General features: G+C 36.0%; 1 protein-coding gene across 1 annotated transcript; it reads right to left on the bottom strand.

Annotated features, from left to right (window-relative positions):
* Positions 1–2: 2 nt before the first annotated feature.
* On the bottom strand, positions 3–27,643 carry ARMC1 (armadillo repeat containing 1). The gene is made up of 6 exons (XM_010021417.1): positions 27,448–27,643; positions 23,926–24,017; positions 6,492–6,681; positions 2,942–3,058; positions 2,789–2,863; positions 3–2,246 (listed from the first exon to the last, which is right to left on the bottom strand). The coding sequence occupies exons 1-6, from the start codon at positions 27,637–27,639 to the stop codon at positions 2,055–2,057; spliced, it is 858 nt and encodes a 285-aa protein (XP_010019719.1). The 5' UTR covers positions 27,640–27,643; the 3' UTR covers positions 3–2,054.
* Positions 27,644–27,985: the final 342 nt, after the last annotated feature.

Genomic DNA, 27,985 nt, shown 5'->3' with positions numbered 1-27,985 from the left:
TATTTTGTTTAGTTATATTATCCTTTATTATTTTACAATATATTTCAAAAACTTTTACAGATGCCTTATACTGTTCTACAAGAGCTGCAATACTGTCATAAAAGCACACCTACAGACCGAATGCACAAACAAACTGTAATACCTACTGGTATTGAACCATTAATATCCAAAGGGTGCAGTCTTTTAGTAGAGATGTGCAGTAATGCAAATGCAAACAGATGTTAATGCAGAAAAAGAAAACTCTGCATTCATGGCTATAGAACAGAGGACTTTTCAAACACGTTTGGTACGGTAACATTCTAGACAGCCATATGAGTAGTATTACATATTTAAAGCAATACATGCCCTGAAAAGCCTGTATTTTCAATCTGTGCGTGTAAACCTGAATCAAAAATAAACTAGATATATTAAAAAACATGAGACATCTAGTCTGCCAACAAGCTTTTCTCTTTTTTTAAATCCTAGAATGACAACTAACTTGGGTGGGTGAACTCTGACCTGCATTATTACTTTACATTATCATTTCCTCAGCATTTCTGTAGTATTATGACAGCCTGTGATTTATTTTTTTATTCCTTGTGCATAGGCACAGGGGAATAACTTTGATGTATTAAATTTTTTTTCTGAGTCTCGAAGTGGTAAATATAATTAATGTTATAGCAAATACATTACCACAAAAAAGCGTTGTATAATGAGGTTATTTTATAACATTATTTAGAGTTCTCAGCTGTATTTCTCTGGTGCAACAAAGCAGTGGCACTGCAGTTCTCAAGCACTGTATATTGAATCCTCTCAGGCACACAGTGTTTACTAACAGCTCAGATATACGTTATTCTCTGCCTACAGAAGTTCTGCTTTTATTATCACTTCTGGTCACAGAAGTTATCAAGACATCTTTAAACCTACACTGTCTGTAAGTAACAGAGCAAAGCCAATTGTTTGCATATGATTTTAAGCCTATCCAAGCTGATGGGAGTGTCATGAAAGACATTAGGAGGGAAGAATAATTACGTATCATATTTGTTAGGTAAAAAAATAAAAAGGGTTAAAGTCAAAATTTGTAAGTGTGGCACTGTGGCAAAACAGGCATTCAGTCCTACTTTATTCTCCAAGTTTAAGGTTTCAGTTACCATTAAATATTTCCTAACAGTGGACACCATTTCTTAACCAAATACTGTCTACATCCCTCTATTCTCTTCAGACAGAGCCGCAATGGGTCATCACTACATTAGACCACAGCTCTTTTTGCTACAGTCTTCCCAGCTAGCCTAAACAGCAGTCAGTGGTATTTATCAGTTATATATATATATCAGTCAGTCACAGCCATCATTACAAATATGTTCTAGTTTATTTACTGTACAATGTATGTATACATATTTGTGTTTATTCAATCCCTTATTTCTTAATCTCAAGCACTCCAATGGTTAAGGGCAGGCTGGAAAAAAATTCAGCATACATAAATGGGTTATAAGTTTCAAGTCTGTTGTGAGTCTAGTTTAACAGCAAAAGGGGAACATTGTGCTCACACTGTGAATGTGGCTGGCAAAAATAAAGGCAAAAAAAGAGGCAGACTGTATTTTTCTCTGGAGTCAAAATCTAGAAAAATTTAACAAAACATTAGTCCAAAGGGATGCAAGAAATAAAAAGGGCATTTTATTTAATGTACAACTAGAGCTATTAAGAATTTTCTTTCACAGAGGCCCTGAGACTTGAGTTAAACTGATTCTCCCTACCATGTGTTTCATGTGAAGTCAAACTTAAAGCTCTATATGGATAAACATTTGGTATACAACAGTGGACCCATATTTAAAAAGTAAAGCAATAAAATCAACAGGGAAAAAGAAAAAAAGAACAGTTTGATTGGAGGCCTCTGTCCTTTGACCCCTGCCCTATCAGGCTAAATATCCAATAAAATGTAAAATGCAGCATACGTTTGCTTAATCTAAAATTTTTGTAATGATTTATTGCAAATTGCACTTGGCAGTTCACCACACCAATGGAAAACTGGCCCCCCTGTTGGTTCATTCACACAGTCTTTTAACACCAAATACAAGTCACCAGTAGAAAGATCTTGATAGAAAGTTTGCTGCTGTGCTAAGCCAGCTTGCTGCACCTTCTGGGTGTGACCCAACACGAGACACTGCTTTGTCCTGTTCCTTAGTCGGGCTTTCGTCTTCTGGTAAATATTCAGGTAGATCTGTATTCTGCTCTACTTCCACTGGAGTATCTTGGAATGGAACTAGCATCTGATAAACCACAACAGATTAAAATTATGTCAAATGTTGTAACTTAAAAGAATGGAAGTTAAACAGAAATAAACATTCAGGATGACAGGCATGCATGTTGTGAGACTCCTCCCCATCCTCCTATACAGAGAGAATATAAATGTAACCTACTATATATCTGGAATCTACTATGCTTAGAAGATAGACAAAAAAAGCTTTGGCTCAACATGGAAAAAAAATATCAAATAAATAAAGGCATAGCCCATTTACTATAGATGTGAAATAAAACATTTCAGCAACTTGGTTCACTGTGATCCTTTCCGTATCATTAAGGAGAGAAGCAATTACAGTATTTTTGTCCTTCTCCTAAGCAGTAAGTTCTGTAAAACTGTTCAATGGATGCATGTCCTGACATAGGATACCCTTTATCCTCCCTGTACTGTATGTGTAGCACTCCCACTTACAAAACGTTGCCTGGCATCAGATGTTGCAGCACAAAGGTGCTGGTATTAAAGATACAACCAAACTAAAATGACTGGTATTTAGAAAGAGATGTATCCTACCTCCTCACCACTTTCACTTTTCACAACTTGCTGTGCCTTCATAACTTTTGTTGATGCTATTGCTGTTGCCAATGCCTACAACAAAAAAAAAAGAAGAGCTCAGTGTGACAGAACACAATACTGGGAGGATCTGGAGTGTTATTGAGTGCTTACCTCTGCTTTCAAGTCTGAGCGAATTCGGACCACGCACCTTTGAACTGCCATTTGAAAGGTAAAACTAATAACACCTTTAATTTTCAGCAAGGCTTCTTCACAAAGATTCCTTCGAGACTGAAAAACAAACAAAACCCCCACAACTAAAGTACTTTCATAATACACCATACGAAAATGCCTCACAACTGATTGTTAAGGAATTCCTGTATGTCCGAGGGCAGGTGGCTAGTCAACTGCATTTTTGGAAAATAAAAACTAAGACTTATCTTTTAGTGCACATATATTAGATCCTCTTGCCACAAAAAGAAAACAAAAATGCTTACTCTTTAGAAGTCAAGGAAGGATGGAATCAACTGTAAATAATTAGAGGAAAGTGCTGAAAAGCAAAGAATGTTTTTCTCCGTATGATCAGCTAAACAGTCCCCTCTGGTTAAGTTCTGATTGACTGAAGTGCTCATTGATGAGTAGTTAGTGTTTAAGTTGCTATTTATCAGACACCTTGCCTCCATACTGACTGAATGCATCAAAGCAGCTGTTGTATCTTTCAGCTGCTTCATCTGTGGCAGCTCACAGACACCACTGCGCAGCATAAGCTTAATTCTTACTTCAGAGGGAAAATATTTGGTTGATAACCCATAGAATGTTATGTTTAAAGCAAATGACATCACCTACTGTGCTGTAACATTACACTGACCTGTACTAGTTGCATCTGTTCTACATGATCTTAGAATGTTTTAATATTTTTTCCCTTTTAATATTTGCACAAGATGGTTATAACAAAAAGGATTAAAATAAACTTGAAGAGACTAGTAGAACAGAAGGGAAAAAAAAGAAAAGATGCACTGTACCAGAAATAAATAATACCTGTGATGGCCTTACACAGGTTCAAAGTAATGATGTATTTAACTTTCACTGCAAATTTCTGTAAGGTTTTAAATAGCAAGTTATTTCAAAGCATATTTATATTAGTTATATAATCACTGGTCAGCAGTTGGGACAATTTCATGCATAAGTAAATTAAATTCTTTTAATCTCTCAAAGAACTAACCAAAGCAGTTTTTAGCAGTTTAGCATATATATTGAAACAATTCATTTGTGTAAGTTTATGTATTGAAATAATTAACATTTTCGAGAATTACAAAAAAATAACTATGACAGATAGGCTACTTGTGCTATACACAGGAAACACTTGATGCAAAGATGACAGGCTGCCTTTCATGAGTTAAATTTGAAACTACTTTTGGACAAAAGAAGCAACACATTCATAGCTTATTAGCCTAAAATAATTTATGCTTATATGGGCATGTAGCAACTGTGTGACAGAATTTGGCTTTTTTACCCTGAGATCCCTCAGCTTAATTTGAAATGAGGTTTTCAGTGATCAGGTAACTGGTGAATAGCTTCTTAAAGTCACAACTTGGCAAGGTCCATACAGGCTCCTCAAAAAGCTGGAAGCGTGGCAGCCACCAGCCTTGCTGCACAAATGTCTTTGGCAAAGTATATCTAACTGTGGCAGTTAGGCACAAACCCCCACAGTACACAGCTAGACATCTTTCTACATGGTAGTCCTGAAGCATGGGCACAGGGTAGGGCAGGTATAGAGTAGGACAGGTGAAACTTAGGTTATTTTCTTGCACACCAAACCCTGATTACCATACCCTAACAAATATTAGTAAAAGGTACAGACTAGAAAACTTACTGAGGGGGATGCCACAGAATCCTGAAGTACTGCTTTTTATCTTTTTTTTTTTTAAAGCTTATCATCAAGTTGATAATTTAATCTTGAACAACAAACAACCTTTCCCCTCCCTTCCTGAAATAATCAGTATCTGCTATTTGAGGTTTCAAAATCCACAAGCTTTTGTAGGATTTGCAATCATTCCTGACATCAACTCCATTTCAAATCTAAGTAACAAAACACAGGTAAACCAAGAACGCAGTGTTTACAGCCCTGTGTTTACTTACTATGCCTTTTAACACTTGTACGTGCCACCTGATATTCATTGCTTGTTAGGCCTGAAATAAACTGTGGAATGAAACTAAACTGCTTTTATTGTTCACATCCTTCATCACTCTCCCAGTCCCAACTTTACTATGACATTTAATACAGCATTACAGGGTTGTTTGAACTGCTGGGTGAGCACCTGGAGTATCACTAACATTTCTTTAAACGTCCGATGAAATACAGAGCTACGTATACTAGCCATCTCCAGACAGCGCAAAGTCAGATTTTTCTTTTCTTCAACAATGAGCTAAGAAAACATGCTGGTGTGCTCTAGCCAACTACAGAAGCCTGCAGTTTTGCTCGCTGGAGCTGCATATCTGGTGATTTTTCAGAATACCTTTGCCTCAGAATTTAAGAGAGAAACTCCACAAATCTTGCCGAGTTCCATTTGTTGAAGAGTACGAAGAAACACTTTTAAGACAGAATCAGAGTATAGATAGAATACCTAAACTCACAAAGTAGAAGTATATGAAATTACTTGCTTGGAGACACCTGTGAACAAACAAATCAACTACAAGCTTAAAAACAAAACAAAACAAACTTAACAGGAGACAACTGACTGGACTGAATTAGAAAACAAAACAAAACAAACACCACCTCAGAGTACAAAAGCCAATGGTGTTGACAAAGCACTGCCGTTCTAGACAGAGCTAGTGCTGGAAGGACAAAACTGTAAAAAATATTTACTTTGTATAAAGTGAGCTAGAGCAGCATGTTATTTCTAAAGGAATTAACTATGGTCTTATGAAAAGAGTACGATGCGTATGCTGTTGATGAACTGGGCCTGTGGACACGCTTACTTGGCAAAATGTAAAGCAACAAAGCAAAGGATCAGGTTTGATCATTTAAAATGGGTACAAAACTGAAGATACAGAGTCCGGAGGGCACTTGTGGATAACATGCTTAAACAGTCTACATGCTGTTTGGCAGCCGTAAAAAGGCAAACATGGCCCTGGGGTGTTATCTACAGGGGTATGGTAGATAAATCTGCAGAAGTTATTCTGACATTACATAAAGACTCAGCGAGACCTCATTAACTCAAATGCCATTCTGGTCACTACAGTAGAAAAGATCTCACAGACAATGAAAAGATGTAGCAAAATCAGCTTGAAGAAAATACAGCATTTCTAAATTAACAGTAATAAAATGTGTCTGAAATCTCTCATAACTAAAAGGAAACTTTTTTACTTTAAGACACTGATAGAACCACAAGCTACTATTTTAAGTAAAACTGCTGAAGATACCTTGTTTATTCCAATCTTTCTTGAAAAAGGAAGGAAAATTAGGAGAGGTGGAAACAGAACATTGTTTTAGAGTAATTAAAAAAACCATCAAGGAAACTGCCTTAAAATATCTTCTTTAGATATTCTGAGTAAACTCGATTTATTCAAGATTTTGTATCTATCTTGTGATTCAAAATACGATCCACAGAAATTGCTGACAACTGATGATGCTACAGAAGTAGCCTGAATACATTATTTTTGTGGGCAAAATACATCTCAGTACAGCATGCCTTATTTACATAAACACTGAAGGTTTCCTTACCGAATCATCAAGGCCATCTATATGCAAAACCACTGTCTTGGCACGCTTATTTGTGCTGCCGAGGAAAAACTGTGCTTTCCGTCGACGATAATTCATCTCATTCACATTGTCCATGTCTGACATGTTGGAAGACTGAAGGATATCATAGACTTCAGAAGCTAAAAGTTTAGTCTCTCCTGGTGTAGTGGTCCTTAAAGAAAAAGGGGATTAAGATTTCTAAATATTTGGGTTTACATTAGTACTCCAAACAGCTGCTGGTTATCTCCTTGCAACTGGAATACTCCACATGCTACAGAAATACAATTACACAGTCAACATCCAGCAAAAGCTTTAAAAGGGAAGAGGAGAAATGAAGTAAAACTATTTCTATTCCCATACTCCAATTTTTATGTCACTGTTAATTCTAATATCACTATAAACAAGTCTGTGTTCTCAAACAACGTAAATACAGTTTGTATCATTTGACAACTACAAACCACTTTGCATTGAGCTTTTTTCTTTTTAAACAAAAGATCTCCAACTGCCTTGCGATATGTTTCATTTCCCACCTTCCTTGTTACATAATAAAAATAATTTCTCTGTAGAACTGTATTTTTTCCAAATGTTTTCTTCTCCAAAGATACAAGGCTTCAACAGCAAAGCAGAAACACAGATTTTCTTAAAGAGTCCAAAGGTTATTTCTGATTAGACTAAAATTTACGGTATGAACTATATGATAAGCATTTTTTTTTAGATAGGAAAAGAAGTAGGTAATAGACCAAACATATATTAAGTTCTTATGATTGATTAAAACTAACTTTAATAAGGTACTAATATAAATCTGTTGTCCATATTCAGCCCTGTTTTAATTATGCCAGTGATTTAAAGCTGTGTGCAGAAGCAAAATTATTATGGCATCAAGTTGCAATTAATCTTAAAATGAATGACAGCTTTGCTGCTTTGTTTAGCAAACACTAAGAAAGTAACAAGTACCTTTAGATTTATTTTTCCCCCCATTTTACTTCCTTAATTACCAGACATTAAACACTTTCTCCATCCTACCATATGGACAAGAAAGAACACTGAAGTAAGCATGTTAGGAACCTTCAACTTGTGGAGGTCCCAGCTAACCTTTCTATTTTCTTCTCTGCACCTTGTTTTGAACAGTACCGATTTGGAGAAGAAAATGTGAGCTCTTGTCATCATGCAGTACATTGATAGCATTCAAAAGAAAAAAAAAAAAAAAAAAAGAAGTAATAAGCAAACAACCAAGACCTAAAATAGCAAAGCATTTCAGCATATGTTCCATTTTAAATACATGCTTATGTTCTGCTTTCCTACAGTGAAGAAAACGCTTATGCTAATTCACAGAAACAAGTGCTGGGAACTCACAAAGATTGTGACTTCAACCTTCCATAATTTATTAGATAAGAGTAACAGAATAGATGATAAAGCCATGCAAGCTGGTGTCCTGAGGTAGTAATAAATTAGCTTGTGCAAAGTGGCATTTTATCAAGATACTAAGAAATATACCCACCATTAGCTTTGGCAAATTCTTTCAACAACAAATATCCTGTCTGTATCAAGTGATGTACAATAGAAGACTTTAAAGCTTTGGTAAGTTTAAATACAGTTAACTAAGCACACTATTGAAAATGCTACTATCCCACCTACAGCACTCACTTTGCTGCTGGTAAGAGTTTTTGTTTGAATACAATTGTACTATTGCATCCCAGAGTTAAAGGAAAAAAAAAATCAGAAAGACAAATGAGAAATAAAATATACTTGATATTAGCCATACATACACAAAAGTACAATAATTTAATGTTATCAATAGGTCAGCAAATATAAAATATGCAAGCGTCTAAAAGTAAAAAAATCAACAGTGATTTTCATACGTTTCACACATTATAGCTGCCATAGTTCTTAGAAAACTAATGACCTAAAATTAACTATACTATTGAAACAACCCGTTGATTTGAAAACAGAAATGTAAATCTGCTCTCATTCAATCCAAACATTCTAAGATATTCTATACAGGTAAAAGGTCATGCATGTGCACACACATACTCTTGAACAAGCTACTCAGATAATCTCCTGTATTTTCCCAAATAGAGGATTACTAGTATCTACCCCACTAAGTTACAGGTGATAACTCTAGTTATGCCTCTTACATAATAAAGCAAAAAAAACACCAAACAGAAGATTACAAGATTTTAACCTTATATAAAGAGAATCTGTTGCAAAATAAGCAACTGACTGTAATAATAAGTGTGAAACCTAGACACTACACTACTAGGCCATGAACAACAGATGTCGCATAGGAGTATCAGATTGCAAAACAACCCCCAATAAAGGTATAAGCCACTTTTAGTCTGTAGAAATGCAATACTACCCTTTCAGCACCTCAGTTGAAACAAAGATGTGCAAAATCCCACACAAAGCCTTCTACAGTTTTTAGTGTACTGGTAAAATGGGTGAACACAAGTTCTGCATCAATCTGTTATTCTTTCATTAATTTATACAACAGCTATAAAAAGACTAGAAACCTTAATACAGACTAGATATAAGAAGAAATTTTTTACAATAAGGGTGGTGAAACACCCACACAGGTTGCCGAGAGAGGTGGTGGATGCCCCATCCCCGGAAACATTCAAGGTCAGATTCTCAACCTAATCTAGTTGAACATGTCCCTGCTCATTGCAGGGGGGTTGGACTAGATGACCTTTAAAGGTCCCTTCCAACCCAAACTATGATATTTACGGAAAAAAAACACCTACCTAGAAGTAAGTGTAATAAACCCTCCCCATTCAATGCTGACTCCGTTTCTTTGTACATTTCACTGGTAACAAAAAGATAAATACAACGAAACTATGTGTAAAATTAAAACATAGTAAAATAGTGGCGATTTTTTGTTTGTTTTAACAAAAGTAACACATGGGCTATGGTTTTGTTGCCTGAAATGAGAAAAAATTGCAGCCTTAAGGGAAGAAGGTTCTGAGGGCACTGACACAGGTCCTCACAGCACCTGTATGTCAGCAGTTTCAGACACCACTGCTCCCAGTTGTCCAACCCCACCTCCTGCCACCATCGGAGCAACACTAGGGAACTCTTGCTCATCTTTCTGACACTCTCATCTCCACACTCTGGTATAGCACTTTATTTACTCCTGAAGGTACAGGTACACACTATAAAGTCACTATGTAGTCATAGACTGAGAACGATCAATCACTGAAACAACCTTGCCAGTGACATGGCAGAGTGCCCATCACTGGAGGTTTTCAAGATGTGATTGGACAGGCCACTAGTCAGTGTCATTTAGGCTCCCTTTCCCAGGAGAGGCTGGATCAGATGATTTTTCAAGGTCCCTTCCAACCTGGGCTGTTCTATGATTCTACGACTACTGTTCTGCTATCCTGCTAGAGAAATGGTAGTCTCTAGTTATAGCAGAGTAACAGTTGGTAAGAGTTGGTTACCATCTCTTTCAGAGGCTTTAACATATTACATTACTTCAGCAAGATTCAGAAGATGCCTGTCAGAAACCCAAACCTTTAATTTTCACTGTCTTCTTGAATTCCTGTCATTCTAGATGGCTGCCTGTCCTTCCATTATGTTCACCCAAGACTGGCTGTATAAGTAATATGAACACAGAATCCAAGTGACATGTGCTGTATCTGTCAAAAGAAGATACAAGAAATACCTCCCATTTTCTTTGATTAAAAATAACTTTGTAAACATGGTCCAAGTGCTGCAGAGGTTTCACTAGCAAAACAGGACATTTTTCAAATTTTGAGTTAAACTCGAAGGACACGAAAATTACTGGCTACAACTCCAAAGGTGTATGTGATGTGTGTGTATTTTATTTTTAGGCTTTTATGTAAACATAGCCAACATGTATTTAATTTGCTTGCCAACTATTTTCCTTACGTATTGTTTCCCAAAACAAACAAAACAGGTTGGATGGGGCTTTGCAACCTGGTCTGGTGGAAGATATCCTTGCCCATCATGTGGGGCGTGGAACTAGATGATCTCTAAGGACCTTCCAACCCAAACCATTCTAAGATGGCTTACATAACTCTAATGCATTTAATAATTAGAAAGACTTGACATATAAGCTGCTGTGCAATTTTATTTTGATTTCAGAATTTTCCTACTCCCATATCTAGAGTTACAGTTCACTGCTCAGTCCTAAATTGTTTTATCTTAAGATATAATGAACTAAAGACAAAGCTAGATGGAAAAGGGGAGGCTTTGTTCTCAAAACTTATTAAACAATTTATCAATTGGTATTTCAAATGTTTTCACCTTAGCTTATGGCATGATCTTACTAGCTACAAGGAGAGAGCGTAAAGAGAGTACTCCACTTGTAACCTAGTGACCAATTTCCCCAGGGTTATTCAGGAGTAAGGGATCCAAAGACAGATGAATCATTCTCAACTTCTAGCTTTAGAAGGGGGCATCACTTACACCTCAGGATAGAAGAGCTACAGCTCATTGCCTACACAAGACTGAGAAACCTCTACGAGAAGAGGGCAACCAGAGGTAGACTCTTTCTATCACAGAACAGCCCCAAACTCTGATAAGGTCCAAGCAAGGAAAATGATATACAAGAACAGTATATTTACGGTATACCACATATTCACATGCAATAGACACTTTTACATACAGAGTGTCTGTACTATATGTATTTTCAGTACATATGGCCCCCTCCAGGAGGAGGTATGGCATACAGCCTTACAACTCAAAGAAAGTCTATTGTACAGCCAATCAGACAAGGTGGACATGCACTGTATGGCTCATCATTATACCCTTTTTCGTACGTACTCAGCAAACCAACACACAGAAAAATTAATATTAAAAGCAGGCCTGTAAAAGTGAAGAAAGCTAGCAGTGGTGAAGGAAAGATTAACCCAACCCACAAAACTAAGGAAATAGATCTTAACTTTGTAAAGTCAGTTCAGGTAGAATTTTCTGTATTGGCATCTGAAGAGGTTTACATTCTAGTGGAAAAATAGTACCTTAAAGCACAGATCTTCAAATTCAAAATACCACTTTGAGACTCCATTTCTAGAATGACCCAAGCAGCTTCTTTCTAAGAAGTCCGAGAAAACTACACAGAAGTAGATATTTTCACTCGATCCCTTTTAATACATGCAAGTACTGCCCCTATAAGGCAGAAATAATATTTTTCCCCTAAGATCCCAAGTAGTTCTATTCTCAGCTATCATTTTATTTCCATAATGAACCTCATTTGCTGCAACAAACGTAATATCCTTCTATGACACAAAAAGGGCAAGTAAGAATTTAACGGATTGACATGAATTCTAAGTACATTGTGGGGTAAATGCTCCTGTATTAGAAACCTTAAAGCATGTACTTTGATTTAATTATCATTTGATCTAATTATGGTTTAAAAATGCCTAACAAATTGATATTCCTATCAACTATGCCTGAAGACCATTGATGTATGCGTTTCCAGGTAACCAATTTCTTTTAGAGCCCATTCTTCCTGTATTTAAAGACAGAAATTGTCTCTAGCGACAACTAAAGGGAGCAGTAAGCTGCAAAGAATTGCTACATTCTGCAAGGGAGGGTGGGAAATCACTAATCCGTGATTCTAGAAGTGAGACACAGTGATTGACATGGTTTTGATGAAAACTTAGAGCATGAATGACAAGCCTAAAGAAAGAGCATGGTATTAGAGAAAAAGCAATCTGTTTCAAGACAGTTATCTGATCTGGCTGTTTTACTGGCTGTTCTGCTCCAGTGCCAGGGCAAGATTCCTTCTTATCTCCAAGAATGCTGCTCTTTCTTGTGAGCTTTTAGTGCATCCCATGATACGGTGGGCTCACAAGCTGCTCTCCTGACTCATTCCAGGAAACAGGCAAGTAATCTGAAAACAACTTGGAAAAGAGCACTACTTCAGCGCACTTTTTCTCACAGCCCCATTCCGGTGCTAGTACCATGCTACCCATTGCAGTACACCTCAGCTCCCCTTAGCCCCAAAACGCCCAGTAAGGACCAGATAACATTATGCAGCAGCCTACAAAAACAGTTACCACCTGCTTTCTTAAAAGAAGTCAAATCCTCAAAAGCAGGATTCTTATTTTAGCCAACAACAATAGATAAAGCATAACAGTGGGTTAATAGGACAACTAATTCATAAGCATAGAACAGGAAAACCAGTAGAACCAATAGGACTGGGCAAGCCTGAAGTGACACCATGAGCTGTAGCACTGTCAGTTTCCAAAACCAAAAACCAAGCAGCTGGACTGTTTGATGAATCTGTGTACTGTGTGAGTGCAGTTGCATTATGTGACCGCACTCCAGTGGAGTCAACCATGTGCTAGGTACATGTCACCTTTATTTACTCCAAGGCTTGCACCACGGAAACAAGACAGACTTCCTTGGAATGCTTTCTAGACCTGCAAGATACCTGCCACTTGGCAAGTATTCCAGACTCTACTCACACTACTAGCTGTGACAATTTGACCTAGGAGACACTAAACTAAAAGTTTAGAATGGAATGAGGAAACGATGTCTTTAAGTTGATTTTGTACTAAACAAAAGATACCTCACTGAAATTAGGAGTGAAGACTGGACTTCCCAGCACCACTTCCAGCTCAATGCAAGTCATATGCCTAATGACCCTGGAAAGTTAGATAAATCCCATGTAAATGCTGGGATGTTCTGAAGACTGCTGAAACACTTCGATCTAAATTTAAAGCTGAGGAAAATCACAATACCATCCCATTGACTGATGTAAGATAGGTGACTGTGACATTCAGCAAACTAATTACCCATGCTTAGAATATTTCCCTGATTCATTCTATTGTCCTCTGATCATAAGAAGAGAACAAACTTTCACGAACGGAATAACAGATTCAAACATATGCCATATGTTTAACTTAGCTATTAATCCAATTTTAACTCTTGCTATTTATATGCTAAATGGAAGATCAACTTTCGATCTTCCACAGCTTGGTACCTACCATATGGACATATTCTCCATATGAAAAAAAATAAAAATCCAGGCCTGTTACTCAACTAAACTCAAAAGGCTTCAGAGTAGCATTTGCTAGACAAGAGTCTGCATAACAGACACATAAACTCCATGCTGAATTTCACAGTAGCTAGTTCCAACATCTTGCCTGCTAATGAACAGTAATCATTTCATGGATTTATATTGCAGAAATCATGTTTATTATATGACTTCAACAAATTGCACTGGGGTTAAAAACAAAATAAATCTTAAGGACAACAACTGTCCCTGGTCCTTTCTGGTGGAAGTTATCAAATAATAACACTAAAAAGCCAATTCTTCATGGTAACCCTGCTGTAGCGACCAGGTAGAAGTACTGGTAGTGCTGGAATGATGCTCACGTTTTGGGAACATCTTGGAAGGAAACCAAATACCACTTCTTGTATTACAAGCATGCTAATAGCATTAAGCATATCATATAATAATATATGATGATAGTATATAATTATCCAGAAAACCCTTTTATGTCTTAACTCCACAGTTTAATTTTGAGAAGTAAGCTTCATCTGATCATTTCCCTGAAATCTACTGGAGAAAGCAAAAAGGTAGGTTTACAAATTTACAGATAAAGGCTTTCCTAAACAAATCCCATGTGAACAGTAAGAATTAAACTACAACAACCTGTACCAGAGGAAAAAGATGCAGGTTTAGTCTACGTAGGCGTATCTGTGTGCAAGCTTTCTATTTGACTAATTTGCTAATATAGTTGATATTCATTTATTCAGCAGAGATTTGAAGTAGGTAATGTTGAAAGCAACAATTATTTAACCATCTTGTTTTCATACTCTTGTACTACTTATTTGTTGCCAGTGGATTTTTCCTTTTGTTTAAAGCAAGCCAGTATGAGCAGCTTCACTACTAGCCAAAGGGACAAGAGTCATGCAAAATATAGGTTGAAGCATGCACCAAAGTTTAGGAAAAGATGTTGTATGAACTTGATGATGCACTGTGTAATTACAGAATGCACTAACAATTTTAATTCGTTCCAAGTTAGCACACAGGGCTTCCTAGCTGCAAAATTCAATGGAAATCTTGCAGAAAAAGATATTGTAGTATGTACTGCAAAACAACAAAGTATAAAAACACATTCCTGAATAGAAATACATCCAATTCAGAATAACATACCTACTTTGCATCAGCTGTTCCACAGTAAAATTCATTTTCTTCTGAAATAACAGCTCCATTCAGAAACTACTAATGCAGACTGTTTCACCACTAGTATTTTTTGAGGCACTTCCCTTTGTGGCAGTTACTGCCTGTAATATCCATGTGAAACTATGCAAGTTCTAATCACACACCAGCACCTTACTATGTTTCTTGCTTGAACTGCATTCGGGGGGGGGGAAGAAAAAAAAGAAAAAAAAGGTTTGGGGGGTATTCCAGACAGTTATGGATTAATGGAAAACAAATCTGCAATTTTTCTGGGACACTTAACATGAAGGTCAATACTATGGACAAGAATCAGCTGTGAACAAGCTTGCTGTAATCTAAAAGCAGACATATGATACTGACAACGAAAGATGAGAAACCTCACAAGTGCTACGTATCTATCAACTCCCTTTTCACACATAAATGTAGGCTCCAGCCTATAACACCACCAATTTGCTCTGTGGTAAGTATTAAATACTTTGCAACACAACCTGCTCCTTGTATTTCAAAGCATTCTATGCCTTCTTTGCTCTTTATTTTAGTAAGCTATTAGCAAAAGTCAGCATATCAGAATGCTACCTTGGCATTTTTTCTTGTAAATTCAATAGTAACCAGTGAAGGTCACTGTGTTCTTAAAATGCTTTCAACACCAGCTGAAGACAAGTTTTATTGAGTATTAAAGGCACCCTGTGTTGCTATTACCATTCCTGACTCTTATGCCAATCCACTTGAATCTCAGCCTCAGCACTGAACCCTGCCACTAAAAGAGAAGACAGTTGCCTTTTGGCACGCCATGTCAGAGGGGTCTTGAGGCACTGAGTTTAGCATGATGGTATTTTTTTCCTACCATACGCTCAGTAATTAACTAAAATGCCAATTCAGCCTCTTTTTTTTAACATATCAGAACATTATGCCACACTCTGTGAATCATTTCATTTTTTATAATCAAAATTTCTCAGAGTTCCATATTTGTTTTAATACAAGTCTGCAGGAAAACAGGAATAAAACCACCTTAAGCTTACACTGCTTTGTAAAATACTTGACTCCATGCTCCAGCTATTTTCTAAATAAAGAAGAAATTGACTAGGACATTGACCAAAGGCTTTGATATACATGTATTTTTATAAAAGTTATTTTATACTTCACACAGCTTTTTTTCAGTGTTTCAAATTTCTCTTTCTTTCCCCCCCGTTCTGCAATACTTGTCACAACATTTCTTCCCTACTAGTTTATTTTCTGACTTCCCAACTCATTTCTTCACATTTAAATACAAAGCACTCAAAGCAATTATGATCCTGGCCCTCTCTCTGCCAGAGAAGCAATATCAAAATAATGCCTATTTACTCAGTAACAGGTATTGAAAAGTGTTTTCCAGATTTAGGAACCTATAAATTGATAATGTAGCTTTTCAGATATTGTACATAAATCACCACTGTAGAAATTAGGTACTTCAACGGTTAAGCAGCAAGTTTCATGCCCTATATTAAATGTTATCACATTCTTTAGGCAGTCATTGTAAACCAGCTGAAGGCCATGATTTTGAAGAACTTACAGGCAGTCTCTAAATCTGACATTACATAAATGACCAATTAAAACCACTGCATTAATGATTACTTTGATACCTCATTATTTGTCAACTAGTTTAATCGAAATTCACTAAATACCAAGAAAATGAAATATTTATAGCAAAAAAAGGGGATGAAGGTGTTGAAAGGCAAGCACTATAGTGTGAGAGACATACCAAGAAAGTTGTGCAGTAACTGCAAGCACCACATGGAAATCAGTTACAGAAGTTGCTGGTCCACTGCTTCACTGAGTGTGCAAATATATTGAACTAGTATACTAAAAGCTAGGCTATTGAACTAGTATTGTATTGAACTGGTATATTAAAAAGTTTGTGTATATATATAATACCTGAATTGAGACAGACATCAAATGACAAAAAGCCACACAACATCGTGATACAGATGCCAGGTATCTAGTGGAATATTATAAGGTAAAATTAGTAGCTTTGAAAGTAAGACATAAACCCAAGATGGATTCCTGACTGCAGTCAGAAGTATTATAAAAAGAATTAAAGACACATGACAGAATGAAACAAAAACCAGTAATACAAACACACAAAAGCCAAATCTAGAGGTTGACAACCACTTAAAGTTTTAAGTACAGAAACAATACTGATTGTATAGAGCTCACTAAGCAAGGAAGTTGTATGCAAGAAGCAGCAATGACTTTGTAATACCTCTTTGAATACAGAGAGGGCCTGAGATCTAAAAAAAAAAAAATAAAAAAAATAAAAAAAATAAAAATCGAAACTGAACATCAGAAGTACATTGAGAGAACATTACAGCACACCTTGTAGGGCACAGGGCATTTGGTCACGCTTTCATAGTTTTTCCAGTAACCAATTCTACGCAGACGAAAAAGCCCAATCAGCTCATCCTAAATCACACCTCTCATAATAAACCTTTAGAACAGTTATTTATAGGACTGCTACTTTCTATTAATCCCTGCAAAATATCAATTCACAGTAATACTTCAACATGTAAATTATTAGCTACATTTGAATTGTTGGCAGTAAAGTCTTGGACTATTCATACAAACAATGTCCATCTTCCCAAGCCTTTAAAATTTATTTTCTTATCTCACAAACCCCATAAGATTCTCCTAGAAAGCCCATTACATCATGACTGAAGTCCAAGTTAACATCAATACTGTAAAATTAGGATTTTACACCATTTCATTACCTGTCCATGGCAGAGGGGTTGGAACTAGATGATCTTTAGGTCCTTTCCAACCCTAACTATTCTATGATTCTATTAATGCATTCTGCGGTTTACTTCTTGTTACTGTTTGTTCCTGTGCCCACATCTCCGTTGAGATGACTTCCTATATCCTTCATAATGATAAATATATTACAGAAATAAAACAAAAAGTCTTGAAATATTTTTAACACAACTCAGAACTGTGAGAAAGTCTGAACTCTTTATTAGTTTCTCATGACCCACAAGCAAAAAGAGCAAGAACTTTTACTGAGTACCTGCCTTACTGATCTACATAGCCCACAGCATTGCCCACAGCATTGCCCCCATCCTCTCCCCTGCCCCTCCACTCCTTCCTATAGATAATCTCCTCCAAATCCCAGGAAGCTGTTTGACAAAGAAAAGGAGCATTCAGCTGCTTAGAACAAATAACATTGTCTATTTAAAGAGAACATACTGATGTTTCCTACGTTTCCTAATATTTTATTAGGGTTTGCTAGTTGTTAGGTTTTTGTTTTTTTTTTTTTTTGGAAGAAGATGCTTTTTCAAAAATAACCTCAAACCCCGAACTATTTCCAAAACTTGTAAGATTAACAAAACGTACAATAAAAACATTCCATAAAGAAACTAGGGGTGGGGGAGGAGGATATTAAGCCACTTTGCTTAACAATGCTGAATAAAACAGCCCGCAGATGTCCTCCTGCTGTGACCACCTATTATTAACAATAATTGCTAGAGCACTGAATAGACTGGAGCCCCAGGCTGGAAGAGATGCACCAGTAAACAAAGTGTAATTTTCTAGAAACACTTCCTTCTAACAGACAAAATGTAACAAAGTGGGTAAAACAAGGCAGCTTGGGAAAATAATAGGAAAGGGAAGGCCCAGAAAGTTAACATGGAATAGAGGGAAGTGTGTATTACTCTGTTTCAGGTGATACACTGCAATTTGTAAATCATTTCTAAAACCAAAGTTTTTGGAAGCTCCTGCTCACAGGAATATTTAAGACATAGGATAACCATGATTTCTCCAAAAACACAACTTGTCAGTACAGAATCACAAGCGGGGTAGATTCCAAAAATAATCCTGCAACAGAATCCCATTACCCAATCTCAACTATTTCTCAATTTTGATGTGTAAAAAGCCTCACATACCAAGGGGTATGTAACATTTAAAATAACATTACTAAGTGATTCAGATAAAGAAAAAGAAAATCTCTAGTCTGTAAAAAGCTATTTCCTTCTCCTTTGAAGATCAGAATTTAAGTACTCCAATCAATAGCATAAATGCACAAGTTCAGTAAATGTGAAAAGTCTACAAAATTTTTTAGCTATAATTTCTCATGAAGACAGTTCTGATACAGCAATATTCCTTTCATCATCAGATACCCCTTCAAAGACAGTTCACTTTCTTGCTAATTAATATATGGCTTTTGCCCCATCTTTCTCCAACCAATTCTCTTTTCTCACAAAAAAAAAAAAAAAAAAAAAAAAAAAAAAAAAAAAAAAAAAGAGATGCATCCCTAACATTTCCATTTCAGCTAACGCTACCTGAAATATTTGGCTTTACTTTTCATTTTTTTGGTCAGACATAATAAAATTTAAACTTTGCTGGTTTCAATGAATAATTAAATTTTCAAAAAGTACAGGTAATTAAGGTTACCAAAAATTAAAATTGAGTAAGAAGTCAGCAATTATAGACTGCACGTATTCTACTAGATCTGCAAGGGACTCTAATTAAACACATATTAATTGCCCTAATCTTCTTAGGCAAGTAATAAATTGGAAGAGCTGATTAATGCACTGGATTTAGTTCAGCTTGTTAAATCTGACACGCTGGCAAAGGAAGACTATCTTGAAAAGCTCTTTTAGCTAAGTAATTGGAATTTCACTCTCAGTAATTTGCTGTTCCATAATAAGAGCTATTTAGTATATTGACTCTTCACCAGTTTTTTTTTTTTAAATACATGTTATTTATATTTAAACAGTACCATTATGCTGCTCATAAAGATTATGAAAAATTATGAACTTTGACCTTTACTGTCCATCAAAAGTCACTTTCACTCTGTACACAAATTAGTATATTTCCTTGTAGGCTATAAATCCTAATTAATTTTAATTCTAGAAGCTGCTAATAACATTTTCTAAAGTCCATACGGACACATTGAGTCCTCCATACAATTCATAAAGCCAGCAACTAAACCAGTTTTCAGTATTAAATAACTGTTGATGACTGCTAGAATACAATGAAACATCATTCTCCAATGAGCCTGAATTTCTCCTCTTCTTTTTACCTATTTGCTCATACACTTCTACACATACATTTCCAAGCACTCAGTCACCTCACAAGGGAATGAAACATTTTTGTAACTGTAATAAAGCAGTATGAGCCATAAAAAGTAAAAAACAAAAGAAAAAGAAAAAATTGGAAACCTGCAGGTCAGGATTTTAAAGGTCTGATTTCTCTCCAACACTGTTACTACTCCTAGCTTACAACACGGAAAGATGGATCAAGCTTCTCTTAAAAATAAGCAGATATAGATTAACAGAAAAATGTCCCGTTAAGAAAAAAAAAAACAAACAGCAAATATAGAATAAGGCAAAAGAATTTTTATATTTGAAAAATGTTTTCAAGTATTCCATGAAACTTGAACAGCTCCTCACATGTCCTAGAAAACGTGGAATTGTATAAAGCTTTTCCTATGAAGTATCTCAAAGTCATATACATGTTCCAAATCAAGGAACTGATTTTTCAGCCTGAAAAAAAAAATCCTAAATATGCAAGTATCTCACTGTCTTCAGATTTTTTATTCTGTTCTCCTCAGAGCTGACATTTCGTATTTCTGTTCTAGAGCCTATAGGCTTCAGTCTCTACATCTAAAATCTGTTGCTCTTCTGTCAGCAAAACCTAGTGCTCATACATCTTGAGAATCACTGCCACAGTGAACCTCAAACTTACCCTTTGTTCCTCAACTAAGGAGTCAGATGAACATTCCTTTTAGCTGCAAAATGATTTTCACAAATGAGCTATAATGCTTATTATAAGAAAATACCAAAAAGCTGATCAGATGATTCTAGGCGACTGATAAGTCATGAAATCAAACATGAAGGTACCTCAAAGAACTACAATTAAACTTGAATGTCTCAAGTATTTCCTACCCATTTTCCATGGTGCAGTACAGAATATAATTTACTGCTTATCATTAGATAAACAGGTGGCACTCAATTTAAGCTCTCAACCTCAATAGTCTCATGAAGGAAATAAATAGTACTTTACCTTCAGGATAATGAGTTTAAACAAACGCTATATTCTTCTTCCACTATTTGTGTATTACTTGCAACAAAACGGTTTTGGCCCATGCCTGAAGTTACCATTACAAGAAGTTGTAAGTAGCAAACCAAGTCCAACTATTTTCCAGTTAATGGCATCAACCATTTGAAGATCTGTTAAGACGGGCTATCTGTAGGCAGGTTATGGCAAGAAATTCCACACCTGAACTTGAGGTCTGCAATACAGAGACCTCCAAGGCTTATAAAGAGACACTCACATAACAAGAAAAGCTCTAAATTTCAGGACTTACATAAATGAAAGCAAAAAAGAACTGGAATTCTAAAACTCTTGACTTCCTAAGCACAGTGTCAGTTCAGCACTGCTGAACATCAGCTTTAGTCTGAAATATGACAAATATTCCGTTTGCAACTTGCCTCTATGCACACAAGCCCCATTTCATGGCTTGAAAAGACGTAAGACAGCTTTATCAGTGGCAGAATACAGTTTGTCACGATTCAGTATAGAACAGGGAAAGCCACTGAATATTATTCAGTTAAGTGAGAAGTCAAAGAAAGTAAACAGTGACAGCTACAAAATCCTTGATGAAAGGAAAAGATTCAGACCACAGGACATGCTTAACCTGTCAAGAGTAAAAAGCCAGTGACTGTAACTTCTGATCCAGAACATAGTGGGTTCTGTCTTGCTTCAAAGAACTGCAGAATAACTGGAAAACCAGAATACTGACGGAAGTTCCTGTCTCTTCATATGGTTTGTTCACAATTTTATAACATATCACCAAAAAAAAAATAAATAAATAAAGTCTAAACCCCAAATTAAATTGTGGAAATAATAAAAAGACTTTAGACTAGATAGAGCGATGAGCTAGATACATACACAAATTCTGGAAAGCAGACAATGAAGTCATTAAGACCAAAATATTTATTACTGAATTTATTAATGTTTCATTTCAGTTCAAAGGACTGCAACATCTTCCGGTAAACTGAAATCACATTAAAAGCTAGTATCTGCATTTTGTGAAGCAAATCACAAGAAGGTAAAGACCTTGTTTTCTCCTCCACAGACCTTCTAACCAAAAACCACCTCCCCAAAACATTGGTTTCTTGTGACAAAAATAATTCTACACTTATCTTAGCACTTTTCTACCATCTTTCTCCATATTTCTGCAGGCAACACAAAACTTAGCTTCAGCATTTCCTGTCAACGTGAAAGCCTAAAATCCTGACAAGCACATGACAAAGTCTTGTGTTTGAAGATGCTATGTATTTAAATTTTCATGATATCACACTTTCCAAATGTTACAAGCATACAAATCAAATGCATGTTCTTACTGTTGCCAACGATCCTTCTAGAAAAAAAGAACACCTACAAGTTTTCCAGTTTTTACTGACTTATCCCTCCTTTTCTGCACGTTTCTGAACTTCACACTCTTTCAGTCCTTGAAATTGAAACATAGAAAAAAAATGCTGTCGAAGAGATTTCTATAAAATTCTTTAAACAAAAATTTTAACCATGACTGTTTCCTAAGTAATATTTGTAAGCTGGAGAGATTGATAATGAACTAACATTCCCCTTTCAGCAACTTAAGGATGAAGTTTAGAGTTGTTTAGAGCTACTCTGTGCTCTAAACAGACATATAATCTATACTAAAAGAAAGTTCTTATGAAATATATGCTTCTGTTGCTACCTAAATATTTCAGTGTTTATTGTTATTATAAAAGTAGCAAAGACTTCGGTATGCTTTACCTTAACTATGCTTATCCTTAAGAAAAGGTGACTACTGTAAGACTTAATCCCATTTTCCCCCATATATCCTATTAAAAACACCTACCATTTAAAAAAAGTTTTATTATTGCATTACTCAAAAAAAGTAAGAACTATCCTCTTCTGAATTCTAGTAATTTAGTTCATTGCCCCTCTTAAGACATGCTTTAAATCCTTGTGTTTTGGGTAACTGGTGAATAACAAGATGATATTTAGGCACAATGCTGAATTTCATGCCAATGGGTAATATTGTTAGTTTCAGCAGAATTAATTAAGTACTCAAAGGTAAGCAGTTTTAATCTCCTTTAGATCACATAGGACTTGTGAACAGACCAGAATTTCCCCTCCAATTCTTCAGGTTCGCACCTTTAGATAAGCAACGTTAGAAAGAGAGAATAACAAAAGATATACCACCAAAAACAGAGGGGCTATGGGATGAAGGAACTAGCAAAGTCTAGCCAGGGTTTTTTCTAAAAGAAACTTATAACTTACACCACAAGTGATACATTAGAGATTCAGTTAACATATAAAAGATTCAAAAGCTTTCCACTTGAATCTTTAATACCCAATTTTACTTGTGTTCCATCCTTTTCTAAATAATAGTTTTAAACATTTATCTCTGTGCAGCAATGACTTTTCTCCTCCCTCATATCTGAAAAGTCCAGGTAACTAAAGTGCTATCAAACGGTGTATAAAATAAGTACCTCTTAGTAACTTGATGGTAAATTAATTCTTGCTATGACAGACTAATCTTTGAAGGAGGTTGGGGGTTTTTTTGTTAATAATTATTCATCTTAGTTCATTATATTTATTTCTATTGATAAGTGCACATGTTCATCTTCTCCAGTGTGCATGTACCCACACATCTTCCAGTATTCAAGACTCAAGAGTTAACAATCTTAAAATCCAACAGTCACAAATTTTGAGACACAACCCAGTTGACCCAGTCTACCAAGAATTTAAGAAACCACTACAAACCTCACTGACTTCTACTCCACCTGCAAGATGCTTCCTCAATACAGAAGTGCAAATACATACTTTCAAAAATACACTGAAACAAATATATTGCATATATAATTTATCTTCCCAAAAGTGGGATTCGGAGAATAAATGTAGCAGATGCCAACCAATTTCATTAATGCACTAGTGCAAGGCACACACATACAATGATGAGGATTAAAAGAGAACCTAAAGGGAAGAGACAAAATTAGTTTCCAGTAACAAGGGCAAGAAATCTGTTTGGCAAACTACTTTCAAATGAATTTTTCTTGTAGACTATGGTCTAATTACTTTGCTATACTGAAAAATAGGAACCATTAATTGCTTGCAGCATGTAACTTCAACATGGAAGAATGCAGTATTAAAAATCTGCTATACAAATCAAAGTTTCACTTTGCATCAGAATGTTACATTCACACTGTCATTGGAACCAACAACCCAACATAAACTTACTTTTGTATTACATTCTGTAAGCTGAGCATCATACCCAATTCACTTTTCATCTTTTCTCTGTTGGCACGGCACTCTGCCAAATAGCGCAAAGCCTAAAAGAAAGAACCACAGCAAATCAGCAAGATGCCCAGTACATTATAATTCATTTTTATTAGTGCACATCTGCAAAACATTCACAATGTGAGCTCTAGTAACAAGATAAAAGTAGTATCACCTACTGTGAACGTTAAAAAAAAAAAAAAAGTGGTGGGGGGGTTCTCATAAATACACAGAAAGCATAGAATATCTAATCTATGATAAAAGGTTGAGAGACTGGGTTTATTTGTACGGACTAAGAAAGTCAATCTAACAGCTGTCTACAACTACTCAAAAAGCCTTTATAAAGATGATTAAGCCAAATTTTCTTCTACAGCAGCAGACACTGTAACAATGGAGAGCAGCTACGAACTGCAGCTGGGAAAGATCAAATCAGATACTACAAGATTTTTCACTCTGAAGGTTGTTCAACACTGACCTAGTGGCACTGCAGAATCAAGGAGACAAAGCTACAACTGACCTGATTGAGTGTCGGTGACAGTCCCAATTCAAGCAGGAAGCTGAAGTGAATGACTTCCAGAAGTCCCTTCCACCAAACATTTATGTGATCAGAGATCTAAAGTAATTTTTATACATTATGCTTCTAGCATAATTTCCATCCATTCTATGGGCTTCCCCAGCACTAGAAAATCCATCACCAAGTTTCTACTGTCCACAGAAAGAGGTCTACCACATGCATAAGCTTCTGAAGACTAACTGCAATATTCATAACTTCATGCAGGAATAAGAATACAAGCAGCAGGAAGCTGCTTAGGTTATTGTTACCTAAACTGGGAATTTATACTTATTTGTTGCACAAGTTTTGTTTCTTTGGCTTTCAAGGTAGACTCTTTGAACAGCTCCACATTGTTGACCCCAGTCAGCAACTGGATATTTGCATGATCCTCCTAACATTAATATTCTTCTAGTTAAAATGTCAGTCCTCCTTTTCACGAGGCATCTTTCTATTGTTAGTGCTGACAGACAAAGCTTTCTTAAAAGGAACACCCGAAGATGTACTGTGCATTGTTCTTTAGTCAGTGTTTATTGATGTAGGTATAAGAACTGCACTTGAAAAATCCTGCAATATACAAACACAACGGTTTATAAAATAGGCTTTGTTTAGCAAGGTTTAGAAGTGCACCAGTTCTTTAAATACAGTCATATAACAGCTATGCTGCTTAATAGCTGCTTTTAAAGTAACATGATCCTTAATCCCTTCAAAAATAGAGAACTAATTACCTGGGATTTTTTCCAAATCATCTTCAGCACATGCTAGATAAAATTCAAGACCATTTTATTGCATTTTGAGAAAGTCTGGCTGCTGCCTGGCATGATAAAAACTCTAAATGAGATTTTTGCTATTTCCTGACATGGATTAGTATCAATAACTGCAGTTTCTAGGTGTTGTATATGCATTTATTTTCTTAGTTTTCAACTGTGGGGAAATATCTGAATGATAGCTCTTAACTACTAACTTTCATGTCAAGAAATGCATCCCTACCAGTGGAAAAAGTTTCTCATTTTTATTAGTCTCTGTTCTAGCAACTGGTAAGGGTGTAATGTTGTCAGACAAATTAAAAACACGTTATCTTAACAGCTAAATACTTGAGTCTAAATTTAGGCAGACTCTTTTCCATCTATTAGAAACTCTTTACACACAAATACAACTTCCACTAAAATAAGACCAAAGACAAAGCTAACAGAACAACTTAAGTGACCTGACTTTTCAGCACTAGGATGTCCCATTTACCCTGCCTGCCATGGGAGCCACAAAAGTCTGCACCTTCACAAAAGTGAGATCATTTATGCTTATTAAATCCCTTACTTATGCATACTATGTCCACTGAAGCCGTAAGAAAAATTACTATTATGGACTTTGGCTCAGCCTCTGTTCAGCGAAACACTTTTCTATGTTAGCTTGAAGCTCATAAGTAATTTCACCCACTCTAACTGTAGGTTACCACTAAACAACACAGCTGTCTGCCATTCCCACCCAACAAGATGGCCCTACAACACAACTTAGGTAACATCTGGTACTCTGGAACCACACTGCAAACTGCATTAGCCCTCAGCAATCTAACGAAGTCAGTCCTTTTCATGTAGAGCTTATTTTGCAACATGATCACAGACTTGATTACTGAATCTCCAGCAGGCAGTGAGAATGCAGCTCAAAGGAGCAAAAAAAAAGAAAAAGAGAGTGAGACATCCAAACAAGATCCTTCTTTAAGACCACAACCTAAGGAAACTGCACTGGGAAGAACAACAATGCAACATATTCCCAAGAACTGTAAAGTCAACCGAAAGCTCTTCCAGCGATAAGCATTATAGTCTGGTAAATGCTTTGTCAAGGCTAACCTACAAAGCAGTTAGCAGGACACAGGTCTCCAGGATTATGGGTCCTTATTTCGTGAGCCCAGAAAGATATCAGAGACACTAAAGTCATTCCAAGAAGTCCACTAATATCTACTATGAAAGTTAAACAAATGAAAAATATAGAACTATGACACAGACAGGTCTTAATTGCATAAATAATGCATACTTGTTTGCAAAGCCAGAGCTCTTAATAAAGAATAAAGAAAGAATACTTTAGTTTCACACTGTTTAGAACTCCATAATGACATAAAAATAGAAAAAAGAGCACTGCAAATTTTAGTAACTTAAAATCTTACTAGAATCAAATTAGACTGCTATCAAAATTTTGACTTTTGTTTGTCCTGTTTCTAAGCAAAAAATACAGTTTTTAAAATTAATATTTAGATTCAGGATGAGAAATCAGGACTCTAGCATTTATGATTTAGAACAAAAAGAAATGGACAAAAGCTGGAACAAGCTGTATTAGATATTAATAAGTTTTGGGTTGGTTTTGGCAGAAGGAAGGAGAGAGATGTTGTTTGCTTGGTTTCTAGTACCATGAGGGTGGTCAAATGCTGGAACCAAGTGCCAGAGAGGTAACGGAATCTCCATCCTTCAAGGTGTTCAAGAAACAAGTGAACACAGCTCTAAGCCATGGTCTGAGTACCCTTAATTTGAGCACAGGATTGGACTACATCACCTCTGGAGGTCATCTCAAACCTAAGTTATCCTGTATCTTTTTACAATATGAAAGTCATATTAGGGTGTGTATTTACAAAGCTCCATGGCTTCATCTTAAGAAGGAGAATTAAGGGTGCTTACCTCCCTCCACAGAAAAAGTGAAATAGCTGTATTAGGGAAAAAATTCAAAGTAAATTAATCTCTTCCAAAAAACCCCATAAGTTCCCCTGGAATAATGTGTCACTGCTAAACAACTTTTTAAATGCATGTTTTTTTTAAAAAAAAAGTATCATGTACATCACTGTAACATAAAACAATGTTTTATTTTTTACATTATTACTTGTTTAAAAACATATTAACAAAATTAAAAAACATCCTACTGACATATAAACTTATCTCCAGAATACTTACCAGCAAAGCTGAATGAACAACTGGAGGGTTGGGATGGTCCAGAAACAGAATAAGACCTGGCAGGCATCCTTGATCCTGAACAATAGCCCGTCTGTTCAATGGGTCAGCTGCTAGATCTCGGAGTTGGTTAACTACAGAGAGTGCATCAGGCTCGTCACTCATAGTAGAATTCATTTTTCCTGCACCATGCATACAAAATACCTGCCGGGAAAAAAAATAATAAACCATCTGTATTACTAATACCACAACATTTATCATCAATTCAAACAGATAAGACAAAAGCACAAAGGCACTGATTTGTTCTAAGCATAGAAGTATAAGAAAAGCCCCACAGACTAGAATTCATGGAACGTGGATGGGATTGGTAAGGATGTGGATCTTGACATTTGTAAAGTGGAAATCTAAACCTCCTGCGCAGAGAACAGCTAGGTTTGGTTAATAATACTTTAATTTGTTTCCTATGTACGATTTCAGACCAGTCAGGTTTTATTGCAGTATGTTTGTGTGGGGTTTTTTACACTACTTACAAATATTTCCA

The sequence above is a fragment of the Nestor notabilis genome, unplaced genomic scaffold, assembly GCF_000696875.1.
Source record: "Nestor notabilis isolate BGI_N333 unplaced genomic scaffold, ASM69687v1 scaffold13229, whole genome shotgun sequence".
NCBI classification, from domain to species: domain Eukaryota; kingdom Metazoa; phylum Chordata; class Aves; order Psittaciformes; family Psittacidae; genus Nestor; species Nestor notabilis.
Note: the sequence above shows the minus strand (reverse complement) of the source record. Positions and strands in the feature narration are given on the sequence as shown.

Coding starts and splice junctions, on each gene's coding strand:
- ARMC1 (XM_010021417.1), bottom strand. CDS start 27,639: ATGCATGGTGCAGGAAAAATGAATTCTACTATGAGTGACGAGCCTGAT. Junction 3,059..6,491: donor TAGATGGCCTTGATGATTCG/GTAAGGAAACCT, acceptor TTTGTTTTTCAG/TCTCGAAGGAATCTTTGTGA. Junction 2,247..2,788: donor AAAGTGAAAGTGGTGAGGAG/GTAGGATACATC, acceptor GTGGTTTATCAG/ATGCTAGTTCCATTCCAAGA.